The sequence below is a fragment of the Thalassophryne amazonica genome, chromosome 1, assembly GCF_902500255.1.
Source record: "Thalassophryne amazonica chromosome 1, fThaAma1.1, whole genome shotgun sequence".
NCBI classification, from domain to species: domain Eukaryota; kingdom Metazoa; phylum Chordata; class Actinopteri; order Batrachoidiformes; family Batrachoididae; genus Thalassophryne; species Thalassophryne amazonica.
The window spans coordinates 128,231,794-128,251,076 of NC_047103.1; the positions used below are offsets into that span (position 1 = coordinate 128,231,794).

At 41.2% G+C, this 19,283-nt stretch overlaps 1 protein-coding gene across 4 annotated transcripts in view; it reads left to right on the forward strand.

The window, feature by feature from the left end:
• The window catches only part of dmd (dystrophin), a 1,392,820-nt gene that overhangs the window by 1,338,924 nt on the left and 34,613 nt on the right, over window positions 1-19,283 (forward strand). For all 4 annotated transcript variants that reach the window (XM_034174291.1, XM_034174277.1, XM_034174259.1 and 1 more), the window contains 3 exons: window positions 3,295-3,360; window positions 14,399-14,464; window positions 17,989-18,147. In XM_034174291.1, the coding sequence (XP_034030182.1) occupies window positions 3,295-3,360; window positions 14,399-14,464; window positions 17,989-18,147 (291 nt within the window). The remainder of the gene's footprint in view (window positions 1-3,294; window positions 3,361-14,398; window positions 14,465-17,988; window positions 18,148-19,283) is intronic.

The window sequence follows — 19,283 nt, forward strand, 5'->3', positions numbered from 1 at the left end:
TACCTGATTTAGGAAGTGAAATGATAAAGTGGTTTGATATTAACAAATTCTCATTAAATTTGTCAAAAACTAAATTCATGTTATTTGGAAATTATAAAAAAAGACATACAAATACAGTTAAATATACAAGGGGTAAACATAGAACGTGTCAAAGAAAATAAGTTTTTAGGTGTCATTACTGATGAAAAAAATTGGAAAGCTCATATTCAACATGTTCAAAAGAAGGTATCAAAGAGTATTGCAGTATTAAATAAAGCAAAGCATGTTCTTGACTGCAGAGCACTACATACTTTGTATTGTTCATTGGTTGCACCCTACTTGACTTACTGTACTGACGTTTGGGGCAACAGTTGCAAAACTACAGTGCAACCATTAGTCATTCTTCAAAAAAGAGCATGAGGAACAATTCATAATGCAGGTTATCATCACCACACCAACCCATTGTTCATTAAATCTCAAATATTAAAACTTCATGATGTGATTTTGTTCAAGACTGTTCAGTTAATGTACAAAGTGAAAAATAAACAAGTGTCCTTTAGAATTCAAGAATTTTTTTACTGAGAGAGAGGGAAAATATCATTTACGGGGCTTGTATCATTTTAAAATTGCTGGCGCTTGGACGACCAGGAAAGGCTTCTGTGTCTCTATGTGTGGCCCTAGAATATGGAATAACCTGACGGAGGAACTCAGAGAAACGGATGTCCAAATATCAATCAGTTTAAAAATTAATATAAAGACATGATGTTTTCAAGATATGTATCTGCTGAAGAAGGATGAGTTTTGTGTGTTGCCAATTGTAAATGTGAATTTGAAAATGTAACTTTGTTTGGTAGCATTCGGATTGTGTCCTTTAAGCTGAAGCGTTTGAAGTGGTTGAAAATGGGACAGGGAATAGATGGTTTTTTTTTTTTTTTACTTCAAACCCACTCCTTTTGAACTACATAATTTTATTTTTGGTTAAAGGAGTAGGCATTAATAAGCTTTGCTTCTGTCTATACCCATTCAGGCACACGGATGCATTGTTAATCCATTTTTTTTCTTCATTATAAGTTTTTTGTTGTTGTTTTGGACTGTGTCCGGAATAAATTAAATAATTCATTCATTCATTCATTCAAGCTGCCATCAGAACCAGGGATTCCTACTTTAATATAATGCTGTGCAAAACGCAAATCTTTTGATGATGTAAATTAGTGTTTGTTGTTGAAATTGAAAAATAGCCGTGCCACCTACGGTCTGTTGCTGCAGACAACAGGAATACTGCTTAGACAACTGGTATGACAGTTTTACTTCCACCAGAATGGAGGCAGCATAAATACTGACAGTATCAAGCAGCACAGAGCACACTCTGTGACATGTGTAAGAGAGAAGGGAAGATGAAATTAATCACATCTTAGCCTGTTGTGTGCTGTTTAAAGGGGATAGAGAATCAAAATCATCTTTTTCATGTTTTTGGTGTTAGTTCTGAGTCTCCCCGCTGTGGGGAAAACACACGAAGTGCCAGCAAGTGTCAGAACCTCTGTTTCAAGTATTTCTCCTTTTTTGAATTGCCGCCAGAAAATTGGCCAATCCGTGTTTGAGGGAAACATTGTGTCACATTTTCACCAATAGCCCCCCTACACACACACCCACACCCACCCCCTTTCACACACGCCCCTTCGAAATTAATTATTCATAAGGTTGTGCCCACCCATTCCTACCACTGGAAGAGGAGCAATGGCGAGCTACAGGTGTGCCTTCCCAGGCTGTCATAGCGGACTACGATCTTTACATATTCTTCCCACGGAAAGCAATGTACGCGATCAATGGCTTTTATTCATTTTTAACCGCATCCCCAGTACATACAACCGCTGACTATTTCTTTGCTCTGCGCATTTCACGGAGGACTGTTTCACAAACCTTGCACAATTTCAAGCTGGCTTCAGTCGGCATTTAATACTCAGTAGAGGGTCAGTTCCGACTTTGCAACAAAATCAACCCCAGCAATCAGTACAGCCTGTAAGTATCACATTTTCTTTTGTTTTAAATTTGTTTTAAAATTTATTTTGGATCGTTTTTTCTTATCATTATTATTTTGTGACTGGACTTTATGTCACAGTCAGCCTCTGGCTGACTTCATGTTGGTGGGCGAGGAACAAGATTTATCACTCAACAGCAATGTTGAAACGTGATCTATTAAATAAGTTAGTGAAGAGTACTGTCATCTCATTTTCAGAGTGGTTTTCAGGGTTTTCAGTGAGAGCAAGGGCAGCCAATCAAACAACGGCAACCGAACAGCGCCAACACCTACGTGCATTTCATAATGAGGTTGCCAAATAAACTCCGAAACGACGCCATTAAGGGCAAACGACGCATTCTAAACCCAGCATAGTAACATAGCTGTTTCAGAGAACCTTTTAGGAAGGTTCTGAGCCATTACAGACCCAGCCAGTTTTTTGGGGGATACATATCACATCACAGAACAAGGATTAATGCCCCATTCAACCTCTCTCTATCACCTTTAAAGAGCCGCTTCACGACTACAAAAACCTGTTTCTTGCATATAATTTGAAACCAAAAAATTGTACCATTCAACCACCAGTTCCTGGACATGGTATAATGTCTAAAATACAAACAGAACATGCTTTTAATTTTTCACACAGCCTGCAATTTTATATGGAATTGCACTTTTTATAAATGATAACTGTAATGATAAAAAGATATGCTTGTTATTCTTATGGTACAGGACATTTTGGCCATTGCATTCTAATGCAATGCATATTTTAGGTGACGTTCTTATTCACCATCTTTATTCTGTTGTTAAAATTCCTCATCCAATGTATTTTTTAAAATGCCATTGTCAGAGTGACCTTATTCAGTGAAGTTTTTTTTCATGTTTTGAAAGACAAAATCCATCCATCCATTTTCTTCCGCTTTAAACGCTAACACACTGCTGGAAAGTTGTTGCGTGTCTTTTGAGACTCCTAGTTAATGACGTCATTGAGCGCTCAAATTTGATGCAGTGAGTGAAGCGAAAGCTGAGAGTGCGGCATATAAGCGTATTTATCGATCCTTTCATGCCGCCACATATCTGTGCCTCATGTCACTTCCTTCACAGCTCTTGTGTGGATTCAAGCTGCTGTGCATGTGCATGTGTGTGTGTGTGTGTGTGTGTGTGTGTGTGTGTGTGTGTGTGTGTGTGTGTGTGTGTGTGTGTGTGTGTGTGTGTGTGTGTGTATTGGGATTAATAATGTTTTCTTAGTTTGATTCATGATGCCACCTTCTCTCTGTGTTTCTTTCCACTCCTCTCTTTCTCAGGCCCGGATCGTCTCCTCAGCTTTCGCACGACGACACGCACACTCGGATTGAACATTACGCCAACCGGTAACACACGACGTGCACTTGCCGCAGGCTGCTAAAAGTGTATACTCACAGTGCTGCAAATGGGGCTCATCATGATCTAGTTTTTTGCTTCCCCTCCTGCTGTCTTTGGCCCTTGGACGGTTGAAGATAATAGCCTCTCCGGAGAGCTCTCCCAGACATCACAAACATTGTGATTGATGTGATTTGGGATAACGAATTTGGAGAAAATGCTGAAGCACAGCACACCTTCTGCACTGGGATGTCTATCTTTGCCCAGTGTATTCGTACAGGCGTTAATTCACACGGGATCGTTTGCCCTAATTTTTTGCTGACGCAGTTCTGGGGAACTTTCGGTCAAGCTCTTTGTGTTTGTTTTATTCAGTAAATTTGAAACTTCATGGTGAGGATTATTAAGTAGTTTTGTGCACACGTCTGAGATCTTTTTTCTTTTCTCAAACAAGTCTGACAATTTTGACTCGGTAACGTCCTCCACCAACATTACTTTATAATTAACAGCAGTTAAAATAAATGGAGGCAGACTGCGTAGAAGTAAAGTGATGGATGCATGAGAATCGGTAATTGTTTCTCCCATTTGTAGCCTTGTGAGTCTATTTTTGTAAATTAAAGTGATTTCACTAAATGATATCGAAGAAGTGATGCAACCTTTCAGGCACATATCTTATGGAGTGGACAATATTCTTTATAGAGGCCAAAGCAGATCTTCAGTTGGCTTATTTTGTGTTACATTTTTAAAAATTTGATTAAAATGTAATATGCAGTACTGTGCAAAGATTTTAGACACTTAAAAAGTGCTGTAATGTGTAATGTCTTGGTAGTGGCATTCATGGTTCTGGGTCCTCAGCCTTTAAAGTCATGAGGTTCCTGGACAGAGGTCTTTGGCAACACCGATACCTTTACAGGAGAGAGACAGTCCAAGTCTTTCATTCCTGGTGCTGACGTTCTTATTTTATGGTTGTAAGACTTGGATTTTAACCAATGATCTAAAATTAAGACTAGATGTCTTTGGTAATAGCTTTCTTCAGAGGATCATTGTTTTCCACTGGAATCAGTTTGTGTCAAACAAATGGTTACTTAGGGAGTGTCACTTGCATTTTGAGGGAATGTCAGCTTTTTTTTTTTACATTTTTGCCATGTGGTGCATTTCTCTGGCCATGATCCAGCATGCAGGTGTCTCAATACTGTGTCCCCAAGGAAATGGAAAAGGCCAAGGAAACGCCCAGAGCTGGCTGCACAAGATAAATGGCTACTTTTTTAACCTCATGTCTACATTCGTCACTTGAGTATGAGTCACAGACAACTCATACCATTAAGAATATATACAATTTTTAATATTGCAGGAGCAATTTTCTGTCCCCTTTGTTGTACATACATTAAAGGTATGACACAGTATTAAACAAACAGTGACGACAACAGTGATTGTGGAAGGTGCAAACTAAACCTGTGCTTAAGACAGCAACAAAGATGCTAACAAGGATAGTAGGGAGAACAGACAGAAGACAAAAGACAGAAAATAAAAGACAGATGGTGCTTGATAGAGATGGTGATCAGGCTGGCAGCAGTAATCACAGTAATATGTGTGAAGGTGTTTGTTACATGAATGCACGTGTGCACTTGTTGGTCCACATGCAGAGTAAAAAGTGAAAAGAAAACAGATGTGTGATAACATGAATTGCTCTAGAGCACCACACCAAAGCCAGATAGCCCCAACACCCAAGCACACCCTCACACCCAAATGGAACCCCTCAGCCACTGCAGGGACTGGAGAGGACAATTTACCCCGTGAAAGAAGGCATGTGCAGACACAGGACCAGTAACCCACCCCATCTGAGTGTGTGAAGTAGCCACGGGCAAGCAGACCAGCAGCCGAATGAAAAAGTGTACCTAAACTACACACACATTGGAGCAAAGCAGCGCCACAAACACGACATAGGACACCGACCATGGTCATAGCACTCACCAGAGTCCAACAACCAATGCGGTGAGGGGGCCATTGCCCTACCCGAGACTGCCCAATGTAGCAAGACACCCCCCCCCCCCCCCCCCCCATGGTCAGGGTCCCCACACCGGTGCCGGTGTTGCAAACTGAACGATCCCCCCCTAAAAATTGGTCCACCCTGCCTCCACTGCGCATACATCACTTTGGACCACAGCACCTCATCTGAGACGGAATCTCTTCACGATCAAATAGATTAATGACATTATTAACCATCAGGTGACAAGGTCAAACCTCTTAAATCATTCTAAAGTCAGTATTAAGCAGAAACAAGGCGATAATCTGTGACACTTTGAAATGACGGACGTGCAGTGAACGCAACAGCTAGCAGCTTGCATGGCTGTGGCGCTGTTATCGCTTTCTTCGTTTTTCATGATGAAATAATTCTGAATTTATGTGGAAATGATTGTTGTACAAAAGCTTCAGATATCTGTTGCTGAGATAGATCATGACTGGAGTACAGTTTGAAGCAAAAACGAGGCGATAATCTGTGAACCGCGGCTGATGACACGTGCAGTGAAGGCAGGGCGAACTGAGTTTTAGGGGGGGACCGTTCAGTCTATGACACCGGTGGCTGAGCCCAACCCAGCCACCAGAAAATGGCTACTTTTGTCTGCCTGAGTGATTGCCATTTGTGACCTGAGGCAGTTTGAGATAATCAAATGACAAACAGTATTTTTGATACGCCGACTCTCAGCAGCACATCATCTCTGCTGCACGTTGAAGCAAGCTTAGAGCCACAGCAAAATAATGAAGTGGGCAAGTCAGCTCAAAGTTTAAATTACACATTGAGAAACATGGACAGATTTTACAAGCCTAGCTAATTGATATCTTTTTCAATATATTGTCCTCCTGTGAGATATAACATGCTATGCTTGGTTAACAGCATGATTATACCAGTATTTCCACTCTGGACTTTCTACCAGCAAGTGCCACTGCCCCCTGTGGTGAGCAGCCACATGACTGACTGGACGTGTAGGTCAAGATGACACAAACATTGAAAGAGCGTGGAAGTAACCACTGGGCACAGTTCACTGTACGTTGTCATTATAAGCTGCCTGTGCAGTAGGTCAGGCCGAGTCAAATGCTGCATTCATGTACAGCTTGAAGATAAAAAAAAGCCTTACCTCTGGCACTGTGGCAACACCAAACAGCACACCTGTACACAAAACACACGAAATGTGGTCTGATCCAGTTAGATTTTAATTATTTGACTGTAACAGAGGATTTTGTTACAGAAGGTCCAGAGAGCAGTAAAAGGATGAATGTCAACATGCAGCAGAGAAGTATGGTTGAAGTAAATGGCAGGTTTAATGCTGCATTTCTCCAAATTTAGTTGAGGGTTTGGTCAGAAGAAATGGTCTCCTATTGGAGAAACATACCAGCAGATACCATGAAGGGAGGCGAGTTCATGCAGCAGGCAAAACCCCCCAAAAAGACTACCAAGTTTTCTATATTTCAGGGAGTTTCAAGATTTATGGGTGAAGAATGAACAATGTTACAGTGACACAGATTGTTTGACTGTTGACTAAGTGCATTCAAGAAAAAAAAACAATGTTAGCGTGAACATACAGTATGTGGTACTGCAGTTACTCTGACCGTATATACCAATGCTAACTAATAACCGCTTTTGGACCTATTCCACAGAGCGCCATTCCTTCTCATTTAATCCAAAATGGCAAATCGGGGTGTGTTTTGACAGCCCAGTCTCGCAGGTTTTTTTCGTCCTCCCGTCACGAAATGATTCAGATTTTCGTGACTTTTTTTTTTAACTCATTATAACTAACCCTACTCCTACCCCCCCAACTCTAACCTTAACCATAACCTAACCCTACTCCTTCCCCTAACCATAACCACCACCAACTGTTATGTGTCGACGCGGGTTGAGGAGCGGACCTGCGTCAGACAGAACCCAGCGCTAAAAATAACCATAAAGCGGTTCCAACAACAGAAACAATTTATTTTTCACCTGTGCATAATAATGTGTACAAAACTAAAAGAACGTCCTTCTGGTGGAGTGACTGTTGGCGCGCTCTTAAGCGCCCAAAAGGATAGAAGCCCGGCGCTCCTGGACCCACTACCACCAGACAAACACCCCCCAGGTGGACACGACAAACTGACTCTCTGTGAAGCAAAGAAGAGGTGAGGTAAGTCAGCAGTTACAACAATATCTTTCAAAAGACACACGCTATCAGCAACACATTCAGGTCTGTATCTTTTTTAACTTTATGCAAATGAGCAGCTTCTCACAACAGGTGGAGGATCACTTATCCGCACGCCACAGCAGTGAGAAGCAAACTGCACAATTCTCATCACAATTCAAGTATACTGTGTAACAAAACACCAAGTTACTATCAACAATTAATCAAACACTTAATTACCTTTAACGTGTGCTGACAGCATGTGTCCTCACCCTTCCCTGCTTCACGGGCTCGATGTGTCAAACCCAGGCGCGGTCCTCAGGGTCTCACAAACGAACATCACAAGGTCGAGTTCCCGGCAGTTCTGCTTGAATCACACATGACTTAAATGCAGAACGCCATCCAATTATCTGCTTCAGCTGAAAGTCTTTAAGGTTGCATGTGAGCACCAGTCACAGGTGCTACACATGATGTTGATGAGGGTGAGGACTCTTCAGCCAGCACCTTCTCCACAGACAAATCAGTTTCCATGCCACCTGAAGAGCAAAGAAAAGAAAAGAACACCAAAACATCCAGCCACACTCCCCAACACACAACAACCAACCCCCCCAATGCACTTTTAATTATGTGCACCCGTCACGGAATAAATTGGAATAAATTTGTGCTCCCATGACGATAGTATTGCACTTTTTGTGACAATATGACGAGCCAGTAGATGAATGTATATTTTGTGCTGCTGAATCACAACATGCCGTGAAACTGGGTTGGTTTTGAAGCATCATAGCAACTAGATGATCCATCTTTGTCAGTCATGAACAACACAGTAGTTACGGGCATCATCGTAACCAGTGTTGAAATTGAGATCAAATTTTCAAACTTACAAAATTTCATCTCGATTCACAAAATCGTTGCTGGTGCGTGGTAACTTCCAGGCGTTCATAGTCTTAACAGCTTGAGTCATGTTTGAACATCTTTAAACAGTATTCCTAGTGAGTACAGCTTGAAACTTGTTCAGTCGTGCTCCACCAGGGTAAACACTTTAAGTGGAAGCAGCGTTTGTTGCGGTTCTCACTGAAGGCACAGCTTCTTACTTTCCTTTTTGAGCAGGTTGCCAGGTCTGTACTTTATAAGCCAGCCAGTTAGGAGGCAAGCCAGCGTAAGATTTTTCATCCCGTGTTTGCACTTCTTTTGGATAGTGGGTGATCGTAATAGAACAGCGCCCTGTGTAATAGGTGTGTTGGGTGTGACTACGTATGATAACAATAACCGCGGTTGCATTGTGCCTCATGTATCAGCGTTGTGTACAGCGATATTTGAGCGTATATGGGGTGTACGCCAAAACGGCTGCGCTACTTGGCATTTATCAATGTGGTCGTTGGCGTACGCTGCACTGAAAATATACACCAGGTCGAGAGGTGGCATAAATTATACACCAAAATGAACCAGCGCTGGAATCCACATAGAAATGAAGATGATCAACATGATAAACAGTGCCATTATACAAATCAATGCATATGTTACATAAATAACACTTTCCTGATTATGCTACATAATAATCAATACAAATCCTGCTGTTGCGGGATTGTTATGGAGCACGATCCGTGGCTACAGCGCTGACAGGAAGGAAAGCGCTGCTCACCTTCTTCTCCAGACGTCGAGCCTGGAGCCAGAGCAGCGCTGAGCTTAACTTTATGTGGTGTGATCGTTTTAGACTACGAAATTGATAATTACAACTGTACTGATGTCATTCCCTTAATTCGCCCGTGCTGCAATCAGGTTTTGTCGTCTCCATTCGTTTGTCACAATACAATCAATAAAGAGGTACATTTTAAAAATAAAGAAATCTGACAAATTAGGCGTGTCTTATTAATTGAGCGAGCAAATATCCACGTCAAGAATTATTGACCTGTGAAAAGTGAATACAGTGGTCCCTCGCTATAATGCGGCCTCGCAGTCCCGCACAGTATTTAGTCCAGTTTTGCATGCTGTTAATTTTTTTTTACAGTGTTCTGTGTTCTGCGTGTCTGTTTATAAGAATCCTCTCGCCCAGACGAAGAAAGAGCGCCAACAACTAGGCCTACTCATACTGTGTTTCTCACACGGAAACAGCACCTGCTGCTGCGAGGTGCGAGTGGAAAAGGCACGGCGCCAGGACGCAGAGGCCCGATCTGTGAAATACTGGTCAGTCACTATTAATAATTTCTTATGTGTCCAACCTCGTTCGTTGATCGTTATAATTAAATTCGTTAGTTCTAAATGCCATCATAATTATTTATAGGAAAACATTCTGTTTTTATTTCTCAAACAAATGTTTGGGCCTGAAAACAGTTTGGTTTTATTTTCCTACTAAGGTTTGAACTTTGAGAGTGTTTACACACGAGAGAAAAGTGAGAAAATGTTCATGCCTGATTGAGAAAGTGTATAATGTGGGTTTACAGGGGTTTTGCAGCTTTGAAACGTTTATAATAATTGTAAAAAATAACGCTGACTACGTCACAGTTTCGCGTATTACGGGCTATTTTTTAGAACGTAACTCCCGCGATAACCGAGGGACCACTGTAACACTTTATTGATTATATACTACAAAACAATTGATACGACGGCCACTTTCGGCACTCTATTGGCACGCGTCATGATTGGTGAAGTTCTTTTTCTTTGCCGTCTTCCCGGCTTCCATGTCATAAAACGAGGGTGTGTCTGAAGCGGAGTCTGAATATTTATGGGCATGTTTATTATAATTACGGTCGTTTTCCACCCGCCGCATTTATCAAGATCACGTCAGGCGTACGGTGGAAATGGGCAGGTGTGCACTGCTTGATCCATGTCACGGCAACTTTGGTGTATTTCAAGTTTACGCCGTAAATTTACGCCACAAGTGCGCAACATTGATACATGAGGCCCATTGTCCTTACGACGCTGTCCGTCACAGCGTCAAATATAAATAGCACTAGGCTTCATTAATTGTTGTTCATTGATGAACAAATTATTTGTGGCATTATTTTGGAATGTATTTTCACATTGCAGCATTATTATTTGTTTTATTTTTTTACCTACAAGTTCCTCAAACATTTGCACAGCACTGTGTATTACAGTAAGAGTAAAATGATTTATTATTGATCAGTGTTATGGTTAATTATGGCTGTATGTGTCAGTGCTATGAAAGGTGCTTGTGCATGTTTGTTTATTAGCAATGTGGAATATCGGATATCTTGACAAGTCAAATGACAGGTATTTTCTTTTTTATCATTACAAGTTAAAGTATGTGTTTTCCCTCAAGTTAAAGCACTTCTCTCTTTATTCTTGAAGATAATCCGCAGTGTTCTAACACAGTCTCTTGGATCCAGCAGCACTGTTGTTTGGAATTCTGAGTTTAACTTTTGGCTTAATGATGAGTGTCACATAAACTGTCAAGATATCCTTTTGCATACAGTAGGACCCGAGTCTGTGCACATGATAAAGTGATGCTTTGACATTTTGGTGAATAAGCGTTCTGCAGAGCGAGGAACAAGCCCAGTATTCAGTCTGGAGTTGTGCGTTATGCTAATGCATCGAGATGTGCCAGCATGTGTGCTTGAAAAGCAAAGAGCATCAACGTCATTGGACCACACTGAGCCAGTCAGAGCTTATTCACCAAAACATTTCTGTGCTCTTTCGCTTTGCAGGATCTTAAATGCTCAGAGAAAACCACCGCTGAGGGACAAGAAGCAGTCAAATCAATCCAACAATAAGTCAGTCAATCAGCCGGTCATTTAATCGGTCAGCCAGGAACTCTTGGCGTCCCTTAGCGGAGCCGGCATGAGGTCTGAGCTACAGGCCGACTGTTTGATCCCCAACACAGGGTGTTTGACACCACTCGCTGCTGCCTCAGGCCAGGACACACACTCAATCACATTGACAATGCATAGAAGGACGCGCACGGTGAATCTCCTCGCCCCCAGCCCCCAGGCACTGTGCTCGCAGACTCTCGCATCCAGATCTGGCAGGTTTCAGATAGCATCCACTCGATTAAAGGACAGCTGTAGGGTGAAGACGTAACATAATTAAGCCTTGAGTGAGCTGATGGCTCCCAGGCCTGAAAGGTTGTCTTTTTGTTTCTGTAATCTGCAGCAGCTTATGAGTGCAAATATAGCAGCCTGGGCAGGTGCCAGTCCATCACAGACGCTCAGTGCGCCCCACCCACCTCCGAACACGCGCACAAACCATCTGCTTGAAAATTGCTGCCAAGCAGTAAGCTTTTAAAAATAAATCAATTGCACTGATGTCAAGCCTCCAGATAATTTTGGTCACAGATCTATGACGGTGATGGGGCAAGACCAGTTATTGCTTTTTTTAAATTATTTGCTAAGATTTAATAAAAATATGTTTTATAAATTTATGTAATTGCAGACTGAAAATAAAAATGGATGCCGCAGCCCCGTGTACTTGCACTCTGCACAGACAAATTCCAGCTGGTGCCGTCAGTTTTCTCAGATGATGTCATTTGAGACCAAATTTTCCACAGTACCTACAGGTGTCAGTGTGGGAGGAGAACTGCCACGCCGGAACTGAGCACACGACAAAAATGCAACATCGCTTTATTTAATTCAGTAAATTAATAGTGCCATTTAATGATAATGTACAAAATGACCAAGCTGTAGTTAGTGTGCATCCCTCATAAATTGAAGGTTGTCGGTTCAAGCTCCCCCAATGCCCCAGTCTCTGTACATCTGGAGTTGTGTTAGGGAGGGCATTCGGTGTAAAACCTGTGCCAAATCAACTCCATTACCGAATCTGCTGTGGCAAGCCCAAGCACGAACGGGAGAAGCTACTTTATATTTTGTACTTCAGGTAACCAACAGCTGTCAGTCACAGCTGTTATTAATTATTATTTATTTGTTATTAATATTCTTATTATATAGTATTTGTTGTATTTCTTATTATATAGTTATTTCTTACTTGCAACTCAACTAATAACTTTTTAAAGTGCATTTATCGATAGAAAGGTATTGAGGCACGTGTTCATGATTAAAACTGTTTGAAGTAAGGTGTGATATTTTGGGGGAATATATTGAAGTGTGATTTTATCTTTATTTGGCCCCATGTCTGGTTGACTTGCATGTGAGGGTGAAGTTTTTAAGGGCAAAAACGCATTCTGACGTTTTCACATTCAAAGTAAAATCTTTTCAAAAACATGACTCATACAGTGTATTAATTTAAAAACACTGTTGTTCAGGGTCGTCACAGCCGACCCAGTGCAGATCCATCTTGGGTGTTGGCACAAGTTTTACACCAGTTATCCTTCCTGCCCTGGTCTTGCCAAGTGGTCTCCCAGCTCACTGCTGTCCAGGACCGACTCTGCTTCACTTCTGACATTGATGAGATCAGATCTAAACGGAGCAGAATGGCTGCTTTCATGTTTCTGTACAAACAATGAAAATGGAGTTTGTGAGAAACGTTGATTTCAGCTTGGTCAGAAATGCTCGGCGGCTTTGCGATTGTCAGGATTTTGTTGTCTTTAATCAGTTCACTGATCACACATTAACAATCTTTCCAGTAGCCTCAGTTTATTAGTAAGACACATGATTCTGGGTTTTAAATTGTTGTATTTCAGCATAAGAATTCATCGCTCGACAGATGGTGTTTGTGATCCGTGATGAAATGGCTAAAAGAACTCGAAAAATATGTAAATGCGATCACCGAAACTGACTTTGGCCTTATTGAAGCCCTGTTGACAGAGAATCAGAGAAACACAACGGTGCTCTAACCACCCAGTATTCTGAGCTGTACCTCCTCTGTCCTTCTCTGATTTTACACACAGTGTCCACTGAAAACACAACCTGAAAATGCCTGTGTGAAAACATCTTTGACATTTTCAGATTGAGTTGGTTCAGGGTGGACACAGACAGCAAATTTCTAATTTGACCTTTACTGTTCTTGGCTAAGGTATTTTTGCTTATGTTGGATTGTTTTATTCATCTTTAGCATTTGCTTCGTCACATCCAGTAACACTGGGATATCTCTGCATTGATTAAATCCAACAGTTCAGTCAGTCACTGCATTAAATCTGAGCTACATAGACAGTTACACAAGTCATTCACTGAAAATTGAAAACCAATTAGCAGAATAGGATGTATGCCCTCCTACCACGCTGCTTTTATAGAGCAGCTGCAGGCCAACTTGTGCAAAAGATTTAAAGAGCTCAGATGCTTGACGTGCCCGTGCATTATGTGTAATGGCTATCAAACCAAGAGCCAAGAGAAAAGTCGGGACCAAACCCCACATTAACTGATAGTAGCAAATAGTTTTCACAAGTTTCTTGTGTATATAACATATATTTTCTGGTTCTGAGCCAGAATACATAAACAAAGTTGAAACCTAATTAGACAAGTCCAGAATGAGCGCTGACTCATTTGTAATCATGCAACCACGAAATAAAAAATTTTAATAAGTAATAAAAATCAAGCACTGATCTTTGCCTTTGTATTTAAGTCTTTGAAGTAGCTACAGCACCATCCTGTGGAGGTGGGCTTTAACTACAAATGCTTTGAGTGGGTGTGTTTGCCAGAGTTCATTTTATGTGAGTTGAGACATACGACATTTTCCAGTTCATGAGTTTCTTATAATTTTATCTTTTGATGTAAAAACCAGAACAACTGCCAAACACAACCGCTACAACCACTTCAAGGAAACGTCCATTACCTGTTCACCAAACTCTTTTGTTCTGTGTCAGCCACAGTGTCATCATTTCAGAATTAATGCTGTTTTCTGCTAATTGTTGTATTTCCCTTCTGCCATACTCCAAAATACCACAGCTGTAGGCGTATCATAGCAAATTCTGTGTTGAGGTGGCTTTCCCGCTAGAATCTGCTAATTTGCTCGAGCTTTTGATTTGGGACTGACTGCTCTGTTTCTTCCCCCTCCGCAGGTTAGCAGAAATGGAGACTCGTAATGGCTCTTATCTGAATGACAGTATCTCACCCAATGAGAGCATGTGAGAACCGCTTCTTGTTTGCTTGTTTAGTTTTCCAGTCTTACTCACCGATTGGCCCGCCGAATGAAATTGTCTCCGTCAGCTTTTGGTTCCGATGACTGCTTATGATCTGTGTTGTTGACTGTGTTTCTATGTGCAACGTGTGTCATATTGTAGTGTACCTGATGTTAAACTATCAGTGTACCTCACCTCCATGTATCATTTTCATGTTCTCTGTCCTCAGGGGTCTAGTTTTTTCATGTTAGAAATGGGATGTGATGATTTTATGCAACTCACGACAAACTGCCAAAAAATGTGGCTAATTGTTATTTTAGTTGTCAACCACAAATTATCCACATTAAAAGCAAAAGCAAAGTGAATATGAGCTGCTGTTGCTGACTGTCGGGTGATTTGATTTTAATTACAGCAGGTAAAATAAGTACTGAAAATGTCACCATTTTTCTTAGTAAATATATTACTAAAGGTCTTACTGACATGAAAGTTTCACCAGATGCCACAACAACACAAGTAATCTACACATGCAAAGACACCACAACAAATAAGAACAGAAATTAAGTTAGGTGTTATAAAATGGAACACCACCAGGAAAAAATGATTGAACATGTTTGCTGAAATTTATTTAATACTTCATACAAAAGCCTTTGTTGGTAATGAAGCTTCAAGATGCCTCCTGTATGGAGAAACTATTCGTATGCATCGCTCAGGTGTGATTTTGACCCATTCATCCACACAAACGATTTTCAAATCTTGAAGTTTCTGTGGACCTCTTCTATGAACACAGATCTTTAGTTCTTTCTATAGATTTTCTGTTGGAATCAAGTCAGGTAATTGGCTGGGCCATTCTAGCAGATTTATTTTCATTCTCTGAAACTAGTTGAGAGTTTTCTTGTCTGTGCCTTGCTGACATGTCCACCTTCATTCATCTTCATCATCCTGGTAGATGGCAGCAGATTTTTTTTTATCAAGAATGTCTCTGTACATTTTTCCATTTATCCTTCCTTCAATTAATAAGAAGTTTGTTAGTGACGTCTACTGAAAAACAGCCCCGCACTATGATGTTCCCACCTCCAAACTTCACTCTTAGTGTGATGTTTTTGGGGTAATTTGCAGTGCCATTTGACTGTGGCATTCAAAGAGTTCAATTTTGGTCTCATCTGACCAGACTATACTCTCCCAGTATTTCACAGGCATGTCTAAATGTTGGTTAGCTGTGGAACACCAAGCGGCCAGGAAAAGTACAGACAAGAAGTGTGCTGGACAAGAGGTGGGTCATTTCACAGTTGACCAGATTAACAACTCTCACCAAGAGGTGGACATTCGGTATCCAAATCAGTGACCAGGAGAAGACTTTGCAGTTTTACCAAAATGGACAGAATAAACAAAGACCAATGTCTGCCAGAAGGATAATCATAAAACCAAGTTCTCACCGGATATGAATATCATTCATTATATATATATATATATATATATATATATATATATATATATATATATATATATATATATATATTATATATATATATATATGTGTGTGTGTGTGTGTGTGTATCTGGGTGTGTCCCACTCTGGGGACAGTGTCAAGTGAGGAGTTTGACTGGGATGGTCCACCTGTCAAATGGGAACGAAGGTGTCAAACTCAGAGAGGACAGAAACCTCCCCCTCCGGTAAATGGCTCAATAATCTTAAGAGAAGTTTTGTAGAAAAATAAACAGCACTAGTTTCTAAACTCAGGAAGTTAGACAACTAGCTACAACCTTATTTTTATCCATATGAGCCATCGTCTGAGCTGGAAAAAATAACATTGATCTGAATGAGCAGACGGCTGTGAATCGGAAGGATAGGGACTGTCTACAAAGTGCAAAAATGAAAAGAGACACCAGAAAAATATTCAATAAATTCAGGTGTGGTGCCACCGAATTCACTGCACACATCAGTGGTCTCCTGCTGGTTACACTACAGCACTCAGTTTAGAAAAATGTGTAAAAATTGAATTTTAGTGAATTGTGAATAGTGAATTTTATTGCTCATCATGATTTATGTTAATGATAAAAAATCACTGAAATTAAATTTTTGCACATTTTTCCAAACTGAGCACTGTAGTGTAACCAACAGGATGCTACAGATGTATGAGAGACAGATGATTTTTATATTTCTACGAAACTGATATTTCATTAAGAAGAAATAACATTTTTCATATTTTTGAAATGTAATCAAAGGTTCATAATGTTCATGTTTTTTTATTTTACTGTTAAATATACTGTTTCATGATCAATATCATCAGAGTCCTTCGGCACAAATCATTTTACACTTACATGACATCCATCACAAGTCCATACCACCTGCATCCAAATGCGTAGTATGTGCATAATGTTGGTTAGTTCATATTACCCAACCGTAACTGCAGTATTTACGAGAAGTAAGCAGGGACAGAATTTGGATGTACTGTGCCGCTGCCGTGTTACCTGCCTCTTAACCCAGATGTTAATGGATGATGCATACGTGCAAATCCACATACAGTGTGAAAATTTCTACTTTGTAATGCAGTTTGTTTGTTTTTTCAATGGCTCCTGGACAATTCACAGTTGCGTGGGTGCATCTGCCATTTACATGTCTGCTGTCTTCATTTTCCCAGGACGGTGGTCTTCGTTGGTTTGCAGCTGCATCACGGGACAGTGTAGTGTAGTTCATTTGAGCACTACTACCGTTCAGCTACTACCACATAGCTTCATTTATGGACATGTATGGTTTGATTTCTTTGTAATGTGGATTACTGGTTGTTACCAACATTTGGTGAAAATGTCATGTCAATAGCACCTTTAGAAATATATTTACTGAGAAAAATGGTGATGTGTTCAATACTTAATGTACCCACTGTATTTCCTGCAATGAGAGCAAACGCAGAGCCATAAAGGGCAAAGACTAAAGATTAAGTATAATAGATGCAGGAGGCATGTGCCCGGCTGCACATAAAATTAAAAATGTTACAATGGAAGAGCAGCTCCAAGGAAGCACATCAACACAGCAGTTCGGCCGGTGTGCTGAATAAGATGTGCAGAAATCATCTCGGGGTCATTTTGAGCCACAGCCACGTGCTCCTTCCATAATGAGTTTTACTTTTGAACTAGCAGGCGTTTTGGGGGGGGTTTGTTGTTTTGAAGCAGCAGCTATCTGCAGCTCTCTTAGTATTCTGAATGGAAGATTGCCTCGGCTGAAAGCGGCTCAGCCGATGCAGCAGCATCCAAATACCTGACCTAATTAAAATCCTCCCAGATACCCCAGGCTGTGAGTATGTGATCAGTCAGAGTTGGCAGAGTGTGGCGGAGTGAATTGCTCCAAAATTCAGCGTTCCAAATATGTCTGAGGACAAATGTGTCGTAAAGAAGACGGCTCTGCCCCTCTCTCTGTTCCTGCTGCGACTTACATGCAAGCTGACAGAATTAGTGTTTCACTCCTGATTGTCTTTTCCCTCTCTCTGCGTGCGTGTGTGTGTGTGTGTGTGTGTGTGTGTGTGTGTGTGGTTGCAGCGATGATGAGCACATGTTGATCCAGCACTACTGCCAGTCTCTGAACCAAGGCTCTCCCCTCAGTCAGCCCCGCAGCCCCGCCCAGATCCTCATCTCCATGGAAACGGACGAGAAGGGAGAGCTAGAGAGGGTCCTCAATGACCTGGAGCAGGAGAACAGGTCAGTGCACGGAAACTCACCCATGGGCGACCTTCTTCTAGCGCTGCAATCATGTTTTTACAATGAATATGAAGCTCACCAAGACATAGAGACTTCACAAAATGGACAAACAGGGTTTTCTTTCAGCAAAACATAAAATCTAGGCTTGCATCTCAGATGTACAGTGGGGAAAGAAAGTACTTGATACACCTGCGATTTTGCAAGTTCACCCACTTACAAGTGATGGAGGAGGCTGATATTTTCAGCGTATGTGCAGTTCTACTGTGAGAGACACAATCTAAAAAAAGAAATCCAGGAAATCACACTGTATGAGTTTTAAATAATTTATTTGCATTTCATTGCATGAAAAAGGTATTTGATACATTAGAATTCTGGCATTCACAGACCTCTTAGTTCTCCTTTAAGAAGCCCTCTTGTTCTCCTCTCATTATCTGTATTACCTGCACCTGTTTGAACTTATTAGGAGTATAAAAGACACATGTGCACACATAGAAACAAACCCCAACCTCTCCACAATGGCCAAGACCAAAGAGCTGTGTAAGAGCACCAGAGATAAAATTATAGACCTTCACAAGGCTGGAATGTGCTACAGGAGAATAGTCAAACAGCTTTGTGAGAAGTCTACTACTGTTGGTGCAATTGTTAGAAAATGGAAGGAGTTCAAGACAACAGTCAGTCTCCCTCGGTCTGGGGCCCCCTGCAAGATCTCACCGCGTGGGGGTATCAATGATCTTGAGGACGGTGAGGAATCAGCCCAGAATTACACGCCAGGACCTGGTCAATGACCTGAAGAGAGCTGGGATCACAGTCACAAGGAGGACCATTAGTAACACACTACACCGTCATGCATAAGTAAGTGGGTGAAGTTGCAAAATCGCAGGTGTATCAAGTACTTTCTTTCCCCACTGTAATTCACAGGACCAGATGAACAGAAGAACTTTGACTTTGCTACAACATATTTGCAAGAACAATTGTTTTACTATTTCATGTAAACATAAAAAAAGGTCTAGCACACAGGTGCCTGAGTGTTGAGGACCCCAGTAGCTGGGGAAGACCAAGGGGACACCGATGTTTCACCAGGCTGCAGCAGATAGATGCTTCTTTTAGAGACGTGAGAAAGGACCAGTTGTCTGCCT